The sequence below is a fragment of the Cyclopterus lumpus genome, chromosome 9, assembly GCF_009769545.1.
Source record: "Cyclopterus lumpus isolate fCycLum1 chromosome 9, fCycLum1.pri, whole genome shotgun sequence".
In the NCBI taxonomy this organism is placed as follows: Eukaryota; Metazoa; Chordata; class Actinopteri; order Perciformes; family Cyclopteridae; genus Cyclopterus; species Cyclopterus lumpus.
Window position 1 is genome coordinate 27,671,005 of NC_046974.1, and position 19,835 is coordinate 27,690,839.

The following is a 19,835-nucleotide window of genomic DNA, read 5'->3' on the forward strand; positions in this document are numbered from 1 at the left end:
TGATTTGTTCTCCTGTCGCTTGGCGTAGCAGGGGTCTCTGAGCTCAGAGACAGAGTTGTCTCAGTACTTCTCCCAGGACGTTTCCAGCCACTCCTTCTCCTCCGAATCCGTGCTCATGGGCTCCACCAGCGATGAGGCGCTCCACCAGCGGAGCTGCAGCACTTCCATGGATGACAACTCATCACGGCCACTTGGTAACAAAAACATGTCATCTATTTAAATACCAGACTTTTTTTTTTTGGTTGTGACTTTGTAATGGGATTAACAGAAAATGGCAGTCAGATATGGATTTAGCCTGTTTTGAATGAACTCGAGAGCAGCCCAGTCCGTGCCTTTTGTTCATAAGGAAGTCTGAGTAAGAAGAGTGGTGTATTTGTACCTAAGGTGGTGCTGACTCGCATCCATCACCACATTCATTCAACCCAAAGTATTTTCATTCTCTGTTTCTTCTCACAGTTCTGAGCTTTAGCTCATGACATCTTTTCATGATTAATTTGTTATGCCTCAATAATTCAGATGCTAGTTTTGAGAATTTCACACAGATGTCTGAAAGGGTAAAATGATAAAGTGACTATATTTCTGACCGACCTGGATTCAAACTGCTCCTTGACTGGCTGGCGAAGGTGTTCAAATACCAGCGGTAAAAGGTGTATACTGAGGTTCTACAACTGACTGAGGACGTCTGAGCAGCTTTTCATAATTGTTTTCAATCAGAGTGAAGAATCGTTGTTGAACGCCTCACACTGCACGTGGTCATTTGTGTTTGCCTCTAAACATTGACAGTGTGTGTAAAACATTATTTACAGATGTAAAATTGATGGGGATCTTTTTGAACGGGGAATGCACACTACCTTCAGCGCTTCCTTTTAGAAGGGTTTGTTTTTCACTTCATTTTTAGAACTTGTTATTTTTTTTACAGATGTTTAAATGCATTTAATAATGGTCAATTTTGAAAGAATTGTCTCTAAATCGTCCGTCAGTGGACTTGTCACAATGCCAGTGATTGATGACCAAATAATTCACCACGTTTCTGTCACGATGGTTAACGTTTGAATGAGGCAGCTCAAAATTGTCATTCATCCAAATTTGTATGCGTTTCAGAAAGCCAATTTTAAGGCAATATTACCTGTTCTAGATTAAGGCCTACTTTTAGTTTAGTTAATTAATTGATTCAAACCCCATCCGGGAGCCGGCCCATATTGTACAAAAAGGTGTCATGCTTTGTGAAACTCTCATCAGAGCTTCTTCTTTTGAACATGATCATCATTCACCCCTTCTCCAACAGAAGTGGCTAGCGGCCCGGTGCACAACGCACAAGGCACGACCCCAGTTCCTGCCAGTCACCGAGTGGTGGCAGTTTGCCAGCCCGTCGCCGCCTCTAGCCCCGCCTCCGTAAGAAGCCCGCTTCTCCGCCAGCGGCGGCTGATGTGCTTCGAGGACGAGCTCAGCGACGAGGACGACGACAACGGCGGAAACGCCGGGCTCTTCCGCGGGCCAACAAAGCCGAACTCTGTTAACTTCAGCCGGGCCCAAGCATCCAAAAATCTTAAAAGTGATTCAGCAGTTGTGAGTGCTACGTCGTCGTTGGATATAAATGGAAACGGTGACGATGGGGATTTGCAGAGGCGCGGAAGCCTTGGTGGGAAAACGCCACTCTGTGGTAGTTTCTCACAGTGTGAGCAAGGTATCGCCAATAAGTCAGAGTCCCCGGGTTCCGAGTCGCCCCTCATGCACATCCGTAAAGCAGGGGGCGCGAGTGGTTTGGGCTCCGGGCCCAGCAATTTGACCATCAATAGTGAGAACTATACAAATCAAGAGGACGGGCAGTTGGAGTCAAAGCGCTCCCCCAAGCTGGAGCATAAAGCAGTGACGCGGGTGAAAAGTATGATGAGCATCGAAGCGCCAAACCTGCCCCAGCAGCAAAAGCCCAAAGCGGAGGAGCCCTCTCCAGGCCCGGCCCAGCCCCCTTCCCAAGCCACCCAGTCTGGCAGAAACCCCAAGATACCCCATCCGGTCTGCAAGAAGGGAGATGCCAGTGAGCTTGTGGGTGTCTGTACCATCGACACCGTGACCTTGAGGAGAAGTGAGGACGAGTCGTTCGGTCTCGACCTGGAGATCACGTCATCCCCTCTGAAAGTTGTTGTGGTTGGGCTGAAGCCTGGAGGTGCAGCAGAAAGGGTTTGTGTGACTGGTTTAATCTTCATACAGGTCCGGTATCAGTGAATGGGTGCTGCAGACTTTATGCCCAAACTCTGTTGGAATTATTTCAATATTATTTTAAATAATTTGACGTATAATGGTATTTTTTGCTACAGCACTTTTGTTTAATCATACACACAGGAAACTACGGGAAGCCTGTGTCCTGGAGATGAGCTTGTCAAAATTGGGGAGATGTCGGTGCGCTCCTCTACTTACCACGAAATCTGTGAGCTCATGCACAACCTCCCTGTGACACTGTCCTTGGAAATTAAGAGACCGGTTTCAGGTAAGACCTTGTTTTTAGAATGACTTGGTTCTGGAGGTCGTAGGTCATCCAGCGTCAGTGTGCTGCTGTGCATTTACCTCATCAAAATGTTCAATTGTTTGAATCTGGCTTAAGTGTGGCAATATGACGTCGTCAGTAGTCCAAACATAAAAGTGGATATAATTCAATACATTTCAGTACATTACCCTGGTTCAAAATGTTGTATATTTACGAAGCTGTAGAATGAAAGATGGCAACACACCAGGTTGAAATATACTGGAATTTCCCTTTTAAGGATCTAATATTGACATATTATTATTATTATTATTATTGCCTTATTCTAGTACAATTCTGCTGTTCGCTTTGCGATATTTTTGAGGAAAGAAACTACAATATCTTTGTGAAATCTAGTGTGGTAAACCCCTCGTCTGCCTCGTGACCCGTCAGTCCAAGCGGTTAAAGCTCATTGATGGACAACATTAATTGTAATGTTTTCTTTGTGTGCCACAGCAACATATCATCTTACTTTGTTTCTCCTTCCCAGTTTCCAATCAAACACAGATATTGCCTCTCCAGCTGCTCTGGGGAAATATCAGAAATTACCCTTTTTCCTCTCACATCTTTCTTTTTCCTCTTAATGAAATAATTTTTAAAAACCTAGTGCCACGTTTTGTGGCAATAAGGGGCTTGACTAAATGTGATTTCAGGTGGACTTTACATCTATTTGTGATTTGATGAAGCGTGTAGCTTCTTTCCCTCAATGTTGCCGTGGTGTGTATTCTATGTATATTACGCTTCTTTAAATTAGTGTTTACGAGCAGTAGTACCAGAATACCTCTCAGTTTGCCTTTAAATAGAGAACCATTTCTTTCCCGTTTATGCCGACTTAAGATGTAGGATCAACCCTCCCTCATTTACTTCCCCAAAGCAACCTGCAGGCATCTGGCTTTCTATCTATGGTGACTATCGTACACAGCATATTTGACCTGTTATTAGCAGTACTATATTTACCCTGTAGCTTAACTCTCTGAATGCCTTCTCTATCTCAGTTTGAGAATTGGGACTTGTACAATAGTGTAATGGAGTTAGTTTAGCGTAGACATTGCTGTGGATCCCCGTTTCTTGGTCACCAAAAGAGTTTTATTACCGTATTGTGTTTTTAATTAGATTACTTGTTGTGAATATTTTCAACCCATCAATTACAAAATGTTTGGATTGCCATTGAAGGGTTGCATTTAATGTAATAGGGATTCAATTACCAATTTATATGAGAAAAAAACAAAGAAAATCATCAATCCTCTGACTCAAATTTCCCAGACTTAGTTGATCCGTAAGTGGTTAATTCTGTAGAATTAAACGGATGATTCCTTTAGTCCTCTTTACATATTCCCCAACAGAAGGAACACTCAGGTGACATCCTGGACCAACCACAGCAATGTCTCTAGAGTTGTTCTGATACCGATACCAATGCTTGATAGGGCACCGATCCAATGTCACGTTATCATATCATTTATCAACTCATTTACGCACCATGGGAACACTCGCTACTCGATGCATAACTCCTCCCCGATCGGTATTGCATATGTGCAAGGGCTAGCTAGTGGAGAGTGTAACGTTAGCCCAAAAAACACTGGAAAGTCCATCAAACTAGGTTATAAAAGAACTTTCTGTGGCATTCATTCGTTCAGCCATACAGGGTTTGTAGGAAACAGCTGTCAAAATGTATGGATGTGTATATGTATAAACTGGTATTGGATCGGTACTCGGCATCAGAATCGGTACAAGCGATGACAAAATGATATCGGAACATCTCTCTTGTCTCTAGTACCTACTTTTCCTGAATTAATCAATTAATTCCTTTCTGTCTACCCAACCATAGACGTAGACACACGACTCTTTGCTGACAGAACCTAACACCACTGATGCAACGTATATATGTAGTTTCTGTGTTCTACAGGCATGGCCCCTCCTTATTTGATATATCCCCCATGTTGTAATTGGATAGTTCAATGACCAATCAGGTATTGTTTATTGACAATTCAAATTACACCATAATAATACAAGTCTCAGATTAACTTATTCATTCTCATTCAGGTATTTCTACCTGAGAGTTTTCAACAAAGTGCAATCTTCCCTCTCTCTTCCGTTTCCGAGGTTTTAAGTTTCATCAAGCTACCTCACAGACCTTATGGCCTGACTTTGGTCAGCTGATTCCTTTTTTAAGACATTTCAATTTAAATACATTGTGTGATTAACATGGAGTTGAAACCCGACTATGTAACAAAATGTGTTGGGGATATTAAATGCTCTGCACATTGGAGTGAAAGACTTCTTCAGTGGAGAATCCAGAACACCAGAAGACATCCAGAAGATCAGATTGACAAAGCATGACTGAGAACCCCCCCCCCCCCCCCTCTAAAATGAGTTTTGTTCTATGGCTTGACATGTATCTCCTGTGTTGGAAGACAAAAGAGCATGGTTAGTTAGTTAGTGTAATTAGCTTGTGTGTGTGTGTGTGTGTGTGTGTGTGTGTGTGTGTGTGTGTGTGTGTGTGTGTGTGTGTGTGTGTGTGTGTGTGTGTGTGTGTGTGTGTGTGTGTGTGTGTGTGTGTGTGTGTGTGTGTGTGTGTGTGTGTGTGTGTGTGTGTGTGTGTGTGTGTGTGTGTGTGTGTGTGTGTGTGTGTGTGTGTGTGTGTGTGTGTGTGTGAATTGGTGAATGAGAGGCCAAGTGTATAGCACTTTTTCCATTAAGGTAGAAAAGCGCTATACACTGCAGTCCATTTACCCTTTAGACAGAACCTTCATGTATTCTAACTCGCACAGGCTCCGCCCTCTACTCGACTCTGTTGGTAATATTCTCCTCCAACCGCATTCGCCCACTGGAAATTTGCTAAAGCTGGCCAATCAGCACATGCCTAACCGAATATTTGAACCCCACGGTATATAAGGATCCTTTTTTCTCTTCAGCGAATGGTGATTTGCCCACTGGCATGATGCACCTACGCTCCTGTGCTTCTTGGTGAACCAGGGAATGGTGTGTCCAGGGTGTGTACTGCTTGTCTTATTGGAGGCTGAGGCCATGGCTCACTTCATTTGCTTGTTGCAGCACAGGTTATAAAGAAGTAGGTGGTCTGCGGCGAATAACCCTTTAACCGGTCAGGATCTGCCTGGTTGGGTCAATTTTATGTCACGCTCCACCCACTGTGCCCATAGAGTCCAGTAGAGGGCAGACCCTGGACATGTTAGATCTAAGGTTACAATAGTGTAACCCTAGTTCTATAAACACAGGCAGAGCCCTTTACGCTGAAGCCTCATATACTGGGGGATCCGCACATATTCAGTTCGGCATGTCCTGATTTACCGAGTACACTCATGTAAATTTAGAGTAGGCAAATGTGTCTTTGTGATTGGAGTAGGGTATTACCTATAGAGTCCATTAGAGGGCTCTGCCTGTGCTTATAGAACTAGGGTTACAAAATCGTAACTTGTGTTTTGTCAAATGATTAACTCAGTTCCTCTCTCTCATTCAATCCTAACTAAACAGCTTACCTTTTTATTTTTGGTCCCAGCTGTAGATCGACTGTCCAGTTTGATAATGTCATCAGGGAGCAGTGACGGAGCCCCTACACTGAACCCACCTAGATCTGTTCAGGGGACATCTGATGAAGGACAAGTAATAGGTGCACATTTTGACAATTCCAACCACACAACCCAAACAGACGTTCAAATACCAATCACCAATATAGATGACATTTTATCAGAAGTGAGCCTCTGCAGTGCTCAAAATACACACACTAGTTCTCCCTACAAAACATTATCTAATGAGCCTGTATCCTGCCATGCAAGCCAGCACATAGTAACCCAGTGTGAGAAAGCCGGCACGCAGGTTCCAATACTGGACTATTCCATCTCGGATGCAGGACTTGAAAAAGGTGCAATGCCCCCTCTGGAGACAAACGGCTCTGCTGTTTTCAATGGATCACACCCCGAAGGGCCTAATGCTGGTTCTAAGTCTATGTACCCCATGGAAGATGACAGTGATTCAAACAGTAACTCCTCCACTGACAGCAGTGTACTGGTCAATACGATTGTCGGTAGTGGTGGCAGTCTTCATGAGTCCTCCTCAGATGAGGAGGCAGTGGAGTTATGTTTGTGTGATGGCCGGCAACCTGCTGCTGGAGAAATATCTCATTCAAGCCAGTCAGCGAATGGGTCCCCATCTTTTCAGCATGCCAGCAGTCAAAACACAAAACTGGAACACACCCCTCCGCTCTCCGCTGATGTCTTACCGACAAACAATGAAGACTCTGTTACAACAACCCAATACTCGCAGCTATCTCTATCTCATTTATTTGGGGTCTCCTCTCCAGTGCAACAATGCCAGTCTTCCAACAGTACAATACCTGTGAACTCCTTAGAGTGCCACACTGATGGTGCCATTGAACCCTGTGATGACAAAGTTCAAGCATGTGTGACAGCCAGTCCCGGAGGCACTTCTCCACCAGATACCCACAGTGTCACTAAGGGTACTACTACTACAAATGTGCATGCAGATCCCTCGCTGTCCTCAACTTTATTGAAGCACTTGAATACACAAACACTACATTTACCTTCAATGGAGTCAGAGACCTCAGGTTCAAGCATCGGCCAATTGGACACGAGAGTGTCAGCGTCAATGACGAGCAAAGAAAAAGCTTTGGAGTGTAGAACTAATTTAAACCTCCATGCTATCTCCGTGCTTAAGAAGAGCTCTGGACTAAAACTTCTTGATGGTATAGACTATCCCGTTTGGAGCAGTAGCTTCAAACTGCAGGTTGAAACTCAAATCAGACTAAACACAAATGTTCCCAAATTGAAGGGCCTTACTATCAAGAGTAGGAACACACCACAGGAGGAGCCGACCGGTATGGAAAGTCCCGTCTCCTTAAACAAGTCTCCAAAATCCCCATCAAGGTCAACGTCCAGCTCTTTGAAAACCAAGACCCAATGCCTTGATTTGCCCAAAGTAATTGACAGAAGGCAAACTACAGCTGAGCCTGGGCCTTCAGGTAGCACATCACAAACAGTGCAACTGGCCAAAGAGATCCATTTAAGCTCCAAAGCGCCAGCCAAATCACAGAGCCAATCACACACAACTGCCACTCAGAGGACATTTATAGAAGTTCGACTGTCTTCCCTTTCTGGTTCTTCACCACTCGTTACGGCACACAAAGAAACAGTGAATTCAGAAGACTCTAAACCCACTCAAAGAGGCACACATGCAGGATTAGCACCCAAGGGGTCTCCTGCCAACTCCACAGCAGAAAGATCTAACGGCACGGTCAGTAAGACGGTATTTAGTTCAATGTGTTCTGCCAAAGAAACTGATTCAACCACATGTAATGGTTCAAAACCTACGAGTGAGGCCCTAAAGTCCAGCATGTCCAGACTGTACATGAAGACGATGGAAAGGCGAAGTCTCCCCACGGACACCGCCTTGTCTGCAGGCTATAATCCTTTCTCTGTCCGACACAAGATAAAGTCCTTTGAAAACCTGGCTAACTTTGACAAGCCGGTGGCTAAAAGCAGTGACATTCAGTCGTACGCACTGGCGTACAGAGCCTCGCTCAACCAAAGGATTGCCGGTTACATGGGCTTGGTCAATTCTATCGACTGCCGGTCACGGCAAAGGAGTTTTAGTTCTTATGTGGAGAACCTGATCCCCAGTACGCGCTGTTCACCTCTCCTCAGTACATCTCCATCCAGCATTACACTGATCAACCTTGAGCTCCCACGTTCGAGCTGTGACGCGGTTCCCCCGACGGAGGGGCTCAAAGCTCCGGATGGGACGGCACCACAGACCCCTCAGGTGCTGCGCAGGAAACACGGCAAACTTCCCCGAAGCAGGTTGCGGCAGCTCAGGGCTCTCAGCATGCCTGAATTGGAAAAATTATGCACCGAGGACTTTACCAAAGACCATGGTACGGCCGTGGATACAACTGAGCCTGGCAGCGATGCCATCATACTCAAGAAAGCCACAGCGGCCAAGAGCTCTCCAGCTTCTGCAAGCCGGACTAAAGTGGATGTGAACAGGGACAGCGGAGGTGATGTTGGATCCACTGAAGATACTCCTCAGGGAACCCCAGAGACCCATGGTCAACAGCCTGGCTGGGCAATCAGGTGGGAAGTTCAATAATTTGATTTAATTTCGCCAGATGAAACCGACTAAGATGTACAGTATCTCATACAATGGTGACCTGGCCAATAAAGCTTTGAAGTTACATGTTGCAAATGCTTTAAAATGACTGTTTCAAAAACCTTAAAGCACATCGAAGCCACTGTTTATTAATATTGGAAAAATGCCTGTCTTTGGTGTGCCCAGTGGTTGTAGCAAGACACCGTAGCAGACTGCAAAGAAGCTTTGAAAGATTAGAGAAATCAAAAATCTTAGAATAATTAATACATAATATGCTAATAATTGTGTGGTTACAAGACCTATAGTCATATGACAGTATTGCAACTTCATCAGAAAAGTTATAACTTGGTGAGAATTAAGGCCTAACATTTTGAGAATATTCTTCTTTTATTGAGACTGATTGAAACTCATTTACATTTGTTAATTTTCTTTACCAGCTTCTTACTACGATTGATGAGGTGGTACGTAGGGCGCACACTTATCTGGCCCACCTTAAACATTGTTGGTGATATCTCTTCACAGAGATTTCTGAATTTTCTTTGGGTTTTTTCTCTGCGCTCTTCTTGCTAGATTTTATTGGGCACATGAGTGCTCGTACTTCCATCCACCAATCAGAGTTAAGCAAGTGTTCATTTAGAATCGGCTGTGCAGTTGTTTGTCAGTCAAAGCCGAACAGATTACATCCACCTGTCTGATTCTGGTTACTGATCTGATGGCCATAAATGGATGGGTACTAAGATTATTTGATGGATGGTAAGAATATAATATTTAGTATTTCTAATAGCGGTTTAAGGAAGATGACCCTGTTGCTTTTCAGACCCCGTGGTCAATATTAGCCGTACTTGAGTACATTTTGTCCGATTACACCAGAGATTGAAAATTACATTTCTTGCTGTTCAAATTGTGTTTGAATCAGGGGGAGGAGAAGTGTCATTGGATCCTTTTTGTTTGCAGTTTCAAGGAGCTGGCTTCTTCTCCCGTGAGTCAGAGTAAGCTGCAAACCCTGCTGTCCTCCCCGGCGCTCCAATCGTACGCGGCGGCCCTGCTCCAGGAGGCCGAGGCGCTCTCAGAGGTGACGCCATGCCGCCGCTTTCACGTGCACTTTAAGAACGACACGGCCCGTCTTACTCTGGGTCTCCGTCGGTCACATTGACTCTGCGTCTGAACTCCATGCAGGTTAACGGTCATACTCACCTCGTGGTCCTGAGCAAAGAGGAAGGCTCGGGGCTTGGCTTTAGTGTTGCCGGTGGAGTCGACCTCGAGCAGAAGGCGATCACTGTAAGTACAGTTTGTTCCAACGCAGAGTGACGATAGCATGTGTTTGTCTTACTGTGCTCAGCTTGGTCTTGGAAAAGAGATCATGATGTGTTAGTTAGTTGGTTAGTTGGTTAGTTAGTTAGTTAGTTAGTTAGTTAGTTGTTTGTGAGTGAGTGAGTTAGTTAGTTAGTTAGTTGTTTGTGAGTGAGTGAGTTAGTTAGTTAGTTAGTTAGTTAGTTGTGAGTGAGTTAGTTAGTTAGTTAGTTGTTTGAGTGAGTTAGTTGGTTGGTTGGTTGGTTGGTTGGTTAGTTAGTTCAGAATCAGAGAATCAGAATCCGTTTATTGCCAGGAATGTTTACACAAACGAGGAACATTTTTTTGGCGGAAGGTGCAACATTAGACATGACAAACAACAATCAACACGACAGCAACAGTGCAATGTGTGTATTAAGTATAAGATAAAGTGCTCAGACAACAAATAACGTTAAAGTGTTTAGGTGTTTGTTTCAAGTGACATGTGTGTTTAAGTTAAAGTGCATGTTAAAGTGACATGTGTGTGGAGGAGGAGGAGAGAGGAAGAAGGAGGAGGAAGAGGAAGAGGAAGGAGGAGGAGGAGAGAGGAAGAAGAAGGAGGAGGAAGAGGAAGGAGGAGGAAGAAGGAGGAGAGAGGAAGGAGGAAGGAGGAGGTAGTCCTGGGGGGTGACAGAGTCAGTCAGTGGGGGCCCCGGGCTCCATTGATGAGCCCGACTGCCGACGGGAAAAAACTTAGTTAGTTAGTTGTGAGTTAGTTAGTTAGTTAGTTAGTTGTGAGTTAGTCAGTTAGTTGTTAGAATGCCGATGCCGCGCTACAATGGTCAAAACTGGACTTAGCAAAGGGACTCCTCTTAGAGATCTAAAGCAATCAATGAACACATCAATACACACATCCTCAAATAAATCAGGGTGCTGCACACAAATCATAATTCCATCAGTTGACGTGGTAGTTGTGGAATGCCCCTTTGTACACATGCCGACAAAGATATTCCAGTTTTTGTTATTATGCTTTTCTCCCTCTCTGTCTTTCTGTGGCTGTGTACCATTACAACGTTGTTCCGTGTCATATGAGCATTAAGTCAGAACTTAATGGTATTAGTTTCAGTTACTTTTATTCCCTTTTGTCTTAAAAAGACATTCTAATAGGATCAAATGAGTTATGATATTTTGGATGGACATGGATGTAAACTGCAACATGATACGTGGTGGAGGTGCACAACCGTCTATCCTACTTTATATTAAATAAATATATATTTAATTAATTTTTATATATATATATAATATTATTATTAATCACTTTGTGCTGCATATGTTGTCTGAAAGGTGCTATACAAATAAAGATTCTTATTATATTTATACTGTAGCATGTGCCTTTGCGTCCAGGTCCATCGGGTCTTCACCAAAGGGACCGCGAGCCTCGAGGGCACAATCCAGAGAGGGGACAGCATTTTATCCATAAACGGCACAAGTCTTGGGGGGAAGACGCACGGAGAGGTGGTCTCTTGCCTCCATCAAGCCAGGCTGTCCAGTCAAGCTTTAGTAGTCATCTGGAGGGACGAGGACAGTGAACTGGGCGTCTGCGACACACACGACTCGGCCGGACGGCCTAAGAGGACGTGTTCCGCCAAAAAGAAGTCTTCGGGAGCTGGAACAGGTAGGACTTCAGTGAGGGTCAAGCAGTTCTCCCCCCTTCACTGTTTTGTTATGGGCAACCTCATCAACCTTAATGATGTACTCTCAGTGGTGGATGTGGGTCCAGACGGTGCCTTAACGGTGGAGCTCCACAAGTCCTCTGCTGGCCTGGGTTTCAGTCTGGAAGGGGGGAAGTCCTCGTCTCACGGTGACAGGCCTCTCATCATCAAACGCATCTTTAAAGGTGACCCCGGTTTTTATAAGTCCATGTTGAAGCTAAATATTCATTTAATGTCATAACCTGTAAATGCACGGTAGTACTGGTAAAGTGTTTTGTTATCTTGAGCCTTAGGGATTCATTATCATGAAGAAGCAACATGAATAGAAAATAAAAGGACGCACCTGAAACACAGTGACAGAAACCACAATACTTCAGGGGCGAGGAGTATCTTCCGCTACTCTCGCTTCACTGGCGTCTGCCTTCTGGGGAGCTCTTGGCACCCGCCTTCTTGAGATTGGGAGCCAAATAGTAACCTGTCCAATAGTAATAATGTCAAATTGGGTCTCTTCTTTCTTACTTTGCTTTCTGGGTAGAGAACTATGGAAACATTCCTACGTAGACGCTTGTGCATCTAACATTAGCAGATTACGTTAGCACATCATTAACTAGCGTTAGCACTTCTATGCGCGTTAGCTACTGAATGTCTACACATTCTGCTTTTTAATGTGAATAAAGACCCACAGGAACAGTGTTTCCCGATAGATCCTTCACACACATCGTCGACCCCTTCTGTCTGATTCGCTCTGAAATTGCTTTTTCATTTGTTGATGTGATCTATCTTTTTCGGGAGTGCAGTTAGTGTGGGCTCCATGCTAACGTTAGCTCTGACAGCTTGACAGAGTAGCAGCAGGGGGCGGGGCTTGTTTCATGTGGCATTGTTCTGTCGCTCAAAGCAGCACGTGCGTTGTCAGATATCGAGAGAGAGCTGAGAGGAATCAGGCGGTGCATCTTTAACTTGAGTCGCTGTACTCCTCCAACAGGAGGCGCCGCAGAGCTGTCCGGGTTAATCGAAGTTGGCGATGAAGTGCTGTCCATCAACGGCTGTTCTCTGGAGGGCCTCATGCACCACGATGCCTGGAAAATCATCAAAGCCAGTGACGAAGGGCCCAACCACCTCCTCCTCCGCAAGGCGAGGAACCTGACTGTAATGAACAAGGAAATGGAAAGCTGCTGACGGACCAATGGGAACGCCCTCTGGTACAGGGCTGGACGAGCAGTAGCAATCTGAGAGCTTTTTACAGGTTTTCTGATGGCCTTTATTTTACATTTTGTGTTCCGTCTTGTTACATGTGTTTGTATGTAGAAATAGCCCACATTTGATGGACCACTAACTATTGTGGTTTACATTGCTGAATCATGATCTATTTCAGACGGGAGGTGCAGTTTGTTTACAATAGAATCACTTTGGAATACTAAAGAATTTCTTTTTCTTTTCTTTTTTTTAAATAAAGTCAGTATGTGAACATATCCATGGCAGGTTGTGGTTATACCATTCATGCTCACTTCTCGCTTTGTAAATGTAACTGTCTTACAAACAACTGATTGTCCTTACCAACATTTCAAACCTTTAACTGTCTACTCAAAGTGGGACTTAGAGGCTCGAAAGGGATATGGTGACATCTGGTGGTGAGGTTGTAGATTGCAACCAACAGAATACCCCTCCGGCTCGCTCCGTCCTTTCCAAGACTGCAGTAACGTCAAACCCGTTGGCCTTGTTCAAAGTCTGGCGGTTCTGCACGCCGTGGCTCACGTTACTGCAGTTTGACGAGCGCGTCGGGGAACTACGGTGGCCTCCAGGTGACGTAACTGGTTGTGTCCGTTCTTGGCAACATGGCGGTGCAACATGATGTGAAGAGGACCAGCAGTGAAGGGCTCGTTCAAAGGAAATGGAAACACAACGACTCTCATTTTCAGGGGATTACTGTAATGGAAATTAACTCAAAATGCAAAGTGAAACACTTCAATGTCTTTTATTAAACAGAAACTTTGAATAATTCAATTGAATGGACAGAGCTCTTCACCACAGATGGTTAGGAGGTGTAACCCAGACAGTTGTGTACATCTACAATTATTATTGAAATGTCCTCCTCCCTTCATGCAGACAGGCCTTGGTGAAGTCTCTTGGCTGCGGCCCTGAGAGCTGAGAGTGAGGGACAGAAAGACAAAATAATAATAATAATGTAAACAATAATAAGATAAATTCTGTTATTGTCCCTTTTTTGTTGGCGCCGATCCGACGAGGTCAAGATGAGCTATACAGTTCCATTTAGAAGAACACTGGTATACATTTCCACCACAATTACAAGATAGTTATGAATATTATATTTCTGCGAATAGATCATCTGAAATGCTACTCATTGAAGAATGTTTATACTATTTATATGTATAATCATGCCAGTTTTAACGGTACACGGGTGTCTTGCCAACAGATACTTTTGGGATACACCCTAGTGTGGTACTATAATTTTACCAACCTGACTCCCGCCTGGGATTTGTTTTGATGGGAAATGATAACTGTATACTGCCAGAGGAGCATTGAAAAGGAATGTTGCATTTTTACTCATCCAGTGCATTGAAAGTAAAGCTCTCTTTATGAGAGAATGTGTCTTCAGGTTGAACCTGATGCATGAGGCCTTCAACTCTATCATCACATCATTATCTTTCTAATAAATAGCCGGTTGAACACAATATCAGCCATGTGACAGCAGACCACCACACACACCTTGGAAACGGTGTGCAAGTGTAAGAAGTGACCACCAGATGTCAGTAAAAGCACACAAACGGGGGAGGACGCTCTTAACTCCTGAATGTCACTGTGTTCCTGTTCCTGCGGTGCAACTGGACTCCTGCTGATACATGTTACAGTTTTTACTTCACTATTTGAGTTTTTCTCTGTCTTCACAAAGAACAGAACCACTCAAGTCAGCGTGGATCACTTTTCATTGCGTTGACACAGAATGCATTCAACGACCACGTCTTTCAAAGTGTTTTCACACCACCAGCATGCCCCTGTGTTTTCACTCAACTTTAGCTACTGAAAAAAACGTAAACTAAATGACACCGCACTGTTCTAAATTCAGCTCCGTCTGCAAAGAAGAAGAAAAAGAAGAAAACTCCTAATTGGGACAAACAAACTAATATGTGCACCTATTTTCCTTGCTCCATGACGTCTATTAAGGAATTGAGCCAGGTGAGGAGATTCAGGTTCCAGTGGTTTGCAGCTCATCCCAAGATGGTGTCACTTTCATTCCTCAACCCCACAGAGGAAAAAGTTAATGCTGGACGACTGGACATATCTGCAGAATATTGCCAGGGATCTCGTATAATTGAGACCGTAACAAGAAAGAAATGTTGGCCATTTTTATTTGCTCAATGACCAAAAAGGTCACCGCTGAAATTTGGTATCACAATTAACTAACAGTTATTAATGTGGATGCTTAAAGCACAGCACAAAGCAAATGATGATCACATCTGCTCTTTAAAAAATTAAATATATATTATATTATATTATATATAATATATCAAATATATATTATATATATATTTAATATATATATTTAAGGGTTGAACATGTGATTCCCATGTGCTGCTTATGGCAGGCTTGGCTGCAGGGATCATCTCCCATCCAGACAAGTCAGACCTGATCAGACCTGATCAGGTCTGATCAGGTCTGATCAGGTCTGGCTCACGGTCGGCCTGAAGGTGGTCGGGTGGCGGTTGAGGCCTCGGCTCCGTCTGGCTTTTTCACACCAACGTGGGAAAAGTATTTCTTTACGGAGCAGTCGCTATACTTTAGGCCATATTTAGGGCTTGCTGCATTAAATATCAAAACGATGCAGTAATTATGCCAGAAACAGCAAAACAAAATGAGTGGCCCCGTGTGCCATGTAAACCCTGGAGCGGCTGAAGGTGCTGCTACGCGACAAGGTGTTGAGTTCAGCTTTAATGACCACAATCATTTTGAACACTTGGGGTAAAGATAGCACAGAGCTGCACCTCGCATGCAGCAGCTTTGCCTCTTTTATATACTTATTTAGTTTTTTTTACATGTAATGATTTTAATGATTATTTTAAGCGGTGGAAAACATTGGGCGCGCACGTCAGCAAATTCCACTCCGCTCGCCAGCAAACAAAAAAATGTGTCTTCTGCGGGGCTCGGCGGGTGAGTCATTAGTGACACATGCTAACGAGCCCCGATAAGTGTGAGTGCTGCTCAGGGCGGAGCTGTGCTCACTGGGCCCGCTTGAACCGCTGTGCTGCGTGGTGACCTTGCTGGGTTTCCTGTGCACGGCTGGCACAAAGAGCATTTAGCTACTCAAAACGACCCAAAGCATTGTTGGAGGTGGGCGAGCACCTTCAATCAGATGATCGGGGGTTCGATCCCCCGGCTCCGCTAGCCCACGTCGATGTGTCCTTGGGCAAGACACTTCACCCCAAACTTGCTCCTGTAGTTGTTCTACGGTGTGTGAATGTTAGTCCTGGTGGACAGGTAGCCCCTCCCATCAGGGTGTGAATGTTAGTCCTGATGGACAGGTAGCCCCTCCCATCAGGGTGTGAATGTTAGTCCTGATGGACAGGTAGCTCCTCCCATCAGGGTGTGAATGTTAGTTACTCCTGATGGACAGGTGGCCCCTCCCATCAGGGTGTGAATGTTAGTCCTGATGGACAGGTGGCCCCTCCCATCAGGGTGTGAATGTTAGTCCTGATGGACAGGTGGCCCCTCCCATCAGGGTGTGAATGTTAGTTACTCCTGATGGACAGGTGGCCCCTCCCATCAGGGTGTGAATGTTAGTCCTGATGGACAGGTAGCCCCTCCCATCAGGGTGTGAATGTTAGTCCTGATGGACAGGTAGCCCCTCCCATCAGGGTGTGAATGTTAGTTACTCCTGATGGACAGGTAGCTCCTCCCATCAGGGTGTGAATGTTAGTTACTCCTGATGGACAGGTAGCCCCTCCCATCAGGGTGTGAATGTTAGTTAGTCCTGATGGACAGGTGGCCCCTCCCATCAGGGTGTGAATGTTAGTTACTCCTGATGGACAGGTAGCCCCTCCCATCAGGGTGTGAATGTTAGTTAGTCCTGATGGACAGGTAGCCCCTCCCATCAGGGTGTGAATGTTAGTCCTGATGGACAGGTAGCCCCTCCCATCAGGGTGTGAATGTTAGTTAGTCCTGATGGACAGGTAGCCCCTCCCATCAGGGTGTGAATGTTAGTTACTCCTGATGGACAGGTGGCCCCTCCCATCAGTGTGTGAATGTTAGTTACTCCTGATGGACAGGTGGCCCCTCCCATCAGTGTGTGAATGTTAGTTAGTCCTGATGGACAGGTAGCCCCTCCCATCAGGGTGTGAATGTTAGTTACTCCTGATGGACAGGTAGCTCCTCCCATCAGTGTGTGAATGTTAGTTACTCCTGATGGACAGGTGGCCCCTCCCATCAGTGTGTGAATGTTAGTTACTCCTGATGGACAGGTGGCCCCTCCCATCAGTGTGTGAATGTTAGTTACTCCTGATGGACAGGTAGCTCCTCCCATCAGTGTGTGAATGTTAGTTACTCCTGATGGACAGGTAGCCCCTCCCATCAGGGTGTGAATGTTAGTCCTGGTGGACAGGTAGCCCCTCCCATCAGGGTGTGAATGTTAGTCCTGATGGACAGGTAGCCCCTCCCATCAGGGTGTGAATGTTAGTTACTCCTGATGGACAGGTAGCTCCTCCCATCAGGGTGTGAATGTTAGTTACTCCTGATGGACAGGTAGCCCCTCCCATCAGGGTGTGAATGTTAGTTAGTCCTGATGGACAGGTAGCCCCTCCCATCAGGGTGTGAATGTTAGTTAGTCCTGATGGACAGGTAGCCCCTCCCATCAGGGTGTGAATGTTAGTTAGTCCTGATGGACAGGTAGCCCCTCCCATCAGGGTGTGAATGTTAGTTACTCCTGATGGACAGGTAGCCCCTCCCATCAGGGTGTGAATGTTAGTTACTCCTGATGGACAGGTAGCCCCTCCCATCAGGGTGTGAATGTTAGTTACTCCTGATGGACAGGTAGCCCCTCCCATCAGGGTGTGAATGTTAGTTACTCCTGATGGACAGGTAGCCCCTCCCATCAGTGTGTGAATGTTAGTTACTCCTGATGGACAGGTGGCCCCTCCCATCAGGGTGTGAATGTTAGTTACTCCTGATGGACAGGTGGCTCCTCCCATCAGTGTGTGAATGTTAGTTACTCCTGATGGACAGGTGGCCCCTCCCATCAGTGTGTGAATGTTAGTTACTCCTGATGGACAGGTAGCTCCTCCCATCAGTGTGTGAATGTTAGTTAGTCCTGATGGACAGGTAGCTCCTCCCATCAGTGTGTGAATGTTAGTTACTCCTGATGGACAGGTAGCTCCTCCCATCAGTGTGTGAATGTTAGTTACTCCTGATGGACAGGTGGCCCCTCCCATCAGTGTGTGAATGTTAGTTACTCCTGATGGACAGGTAGCTCCTCCCATCAGTGTGTGAATGTTAGTTACTCCTGATGGACAGGTGGCCCCTCCCATCAGTGTGTGAATGTTAGTTACTCCTGATGGACAGGTGGCTCCTCCCATCAGTGTGTGAATGTTAGTTACTCCTGTGTAAATGAGTGAATAGTGTCATGTAGTGTCGAAGTGCTTTGAGAGGTCAAGAGACTAGAAGTACAGGTCCATTTGGAGGTTAGACTGCTGTTCCAGTTAGCTCCCCTCTACATTGCGATGAGTTCAAGCTGCGTAAAGGGATTTTCTGGCCACTTGGGGGCAGCATAACAAGCTGTTGTTGTGAGCAAACCATTTGCCTATTTCAGCATCCTGCAGACTGCCATTCATTTGGAGTCCACCATATAAATACAAGGCCAATATTCACTCTCCTTTTTAAAAGTTGTATCTGTTTTTGGTCTCCACCAACTCCTGAGAAGAATATCCGTCTCCATAGCTGCTAAATGCTGCGATGCGTTCACCAGCCTGTCTCCAAAGCCCCTTCAGCATCGGACATACTGGATACTTTGTGTTTAATACACAGCGTTAACCACGTGTTTACTGCGAGCCAAAGGGACGCCAAAGGGATGCCAAAAGGGATGCCAAAGGGACGCCAAAAGGGACGCCAAAGGGATGCCAAAGGGACGCCAAAAGGGACGCCAAAGGGATGCCAAAGGGACGCCAAAAGGGACGCCAAAGGGACGCCAAAGGGATGCCAAAGGGACGCCAAAGGGACGCCAAAGGGATGCCAAAGGGGTGCCAAAGGAACGCCAAAGGGATGCCAAAGGGACGCCAAAGGGATGCCAAAGGAACACCAAAGGGATGCCAAAGGAATGCCAAAGGGACGCCAAAGGGATGCCAAAGGGACGCCAGAGGGATCCCAAAGGGACGCCAAATGAATGCCAAACGGATGCCAAAGGGACACCAAAGGGATGCTAAAGGGACGCCAAAGGAATGCCAAAGGGACACCAAAGGGATGCCAAAGGGATGCCAAAGGGATGCCAAAGGGACGCCAAAGGGATGCTAAAGGGACGCCAAAGGAATGCCAAAGGGACACCAAAGGGATGCCAAAGGGATGCCAAAGGGACGCCAAAGGGATGCCAAAGGGACACCAAAAGGACCGGATCACGGATATGCTTCTGGGGTCATATTTCTGAGGGTTTCGGTGGATATCCGTGCGCTCCTTGTTGTTGACAGTCCCATCAGCAACTTGGGGTAGGAGACTGGAGATGGAGTTGCAAGTTGATAACCCTGCATCCAATAAGAATTGAGTATTCACCTACGGTTTAAATCCCTAAACGCATTTGAATGACACGTGAAGTGACAAACAACAATATCTGACATGTTGATAGCTGCTGTGTGTTCATATTTGCACTTTGCACGCATTGGTTCAAAACGTCAACACTAAAATGAAAAGACAATGTGGCTTCAAGCGATTTATTTTTGTGTGTTCAGCATTGAACACCCATCAGCTTGAAACAATCATCTTTTAAATACAAATATTGTTATTATGAGAGTGACTTTTTGACCCCCTGGCTGTGCCCCCCCCCCCCCCCCCCCCCCCCTTAACCCCATGAACTCTGCGGCCCGTTGAAGGGCTCATTGTGCGCTCGGCGGTGCGGTGTCGCTTTAAGAAGGAGGAGGCGGGGCCTCCGCGATGACGTAGGAAGACACCCTGACGCTTGAAATACTCCCGGCCGGAGCGCAGCGGCGTGTGCGGCGGCTGCTGGC

At 45.7% G+C, this 19,835-nt stretch overlaps 1 protein-coding gene across 1 annotated transcript in view; it reads left to right on the forward strand.

Moving 5' to 3' along the window:
- Positions 1-13,088, forward strand: part of pdzd2 (PDZ domain containing 2) — a 46,527-nt gene extending 33,439 nt beyond the window's left edge. Inside the window, exons 19-27 of the mRNA XM_034542109.1 lie at positions 29-194; positions 1,286-2,178; positions 2,341-2,485; positions 6,033-8,622; positions 9,593-9,710; positions 9,815-9,916; positions 11,312-11,582; positions 11,670-11,804; positions 12,602-13,088. Of these exons, the coding sequence (XP_034398000.1) occupies positions 29-194; positions 1,286-2,178; positions 2,341-2,485; positions 6,033-8,622; positions 9,593-9,710; positions 9,815-9,916; positions 11,312-11,582; positions 11,670-11,804; positions 12,602-12,795 (4,614 nt within the window). The 3' untranslated portion in view covers positions 12,796-13,088. The remainder of the gene's footprint in view (positions 1-28; positions 195-1,285; positions 2,179-2,340; positions 2,486-6,032; positions 8,623-9,592; positions 9,711-9,814; positions 9,917-11,311; positions 11,583-11,669; positions 11,805-12,601) is intronic.
- The last annotated feature ends 6,747 nt before the right edge of the window (positions 13,089-19,835 follow it).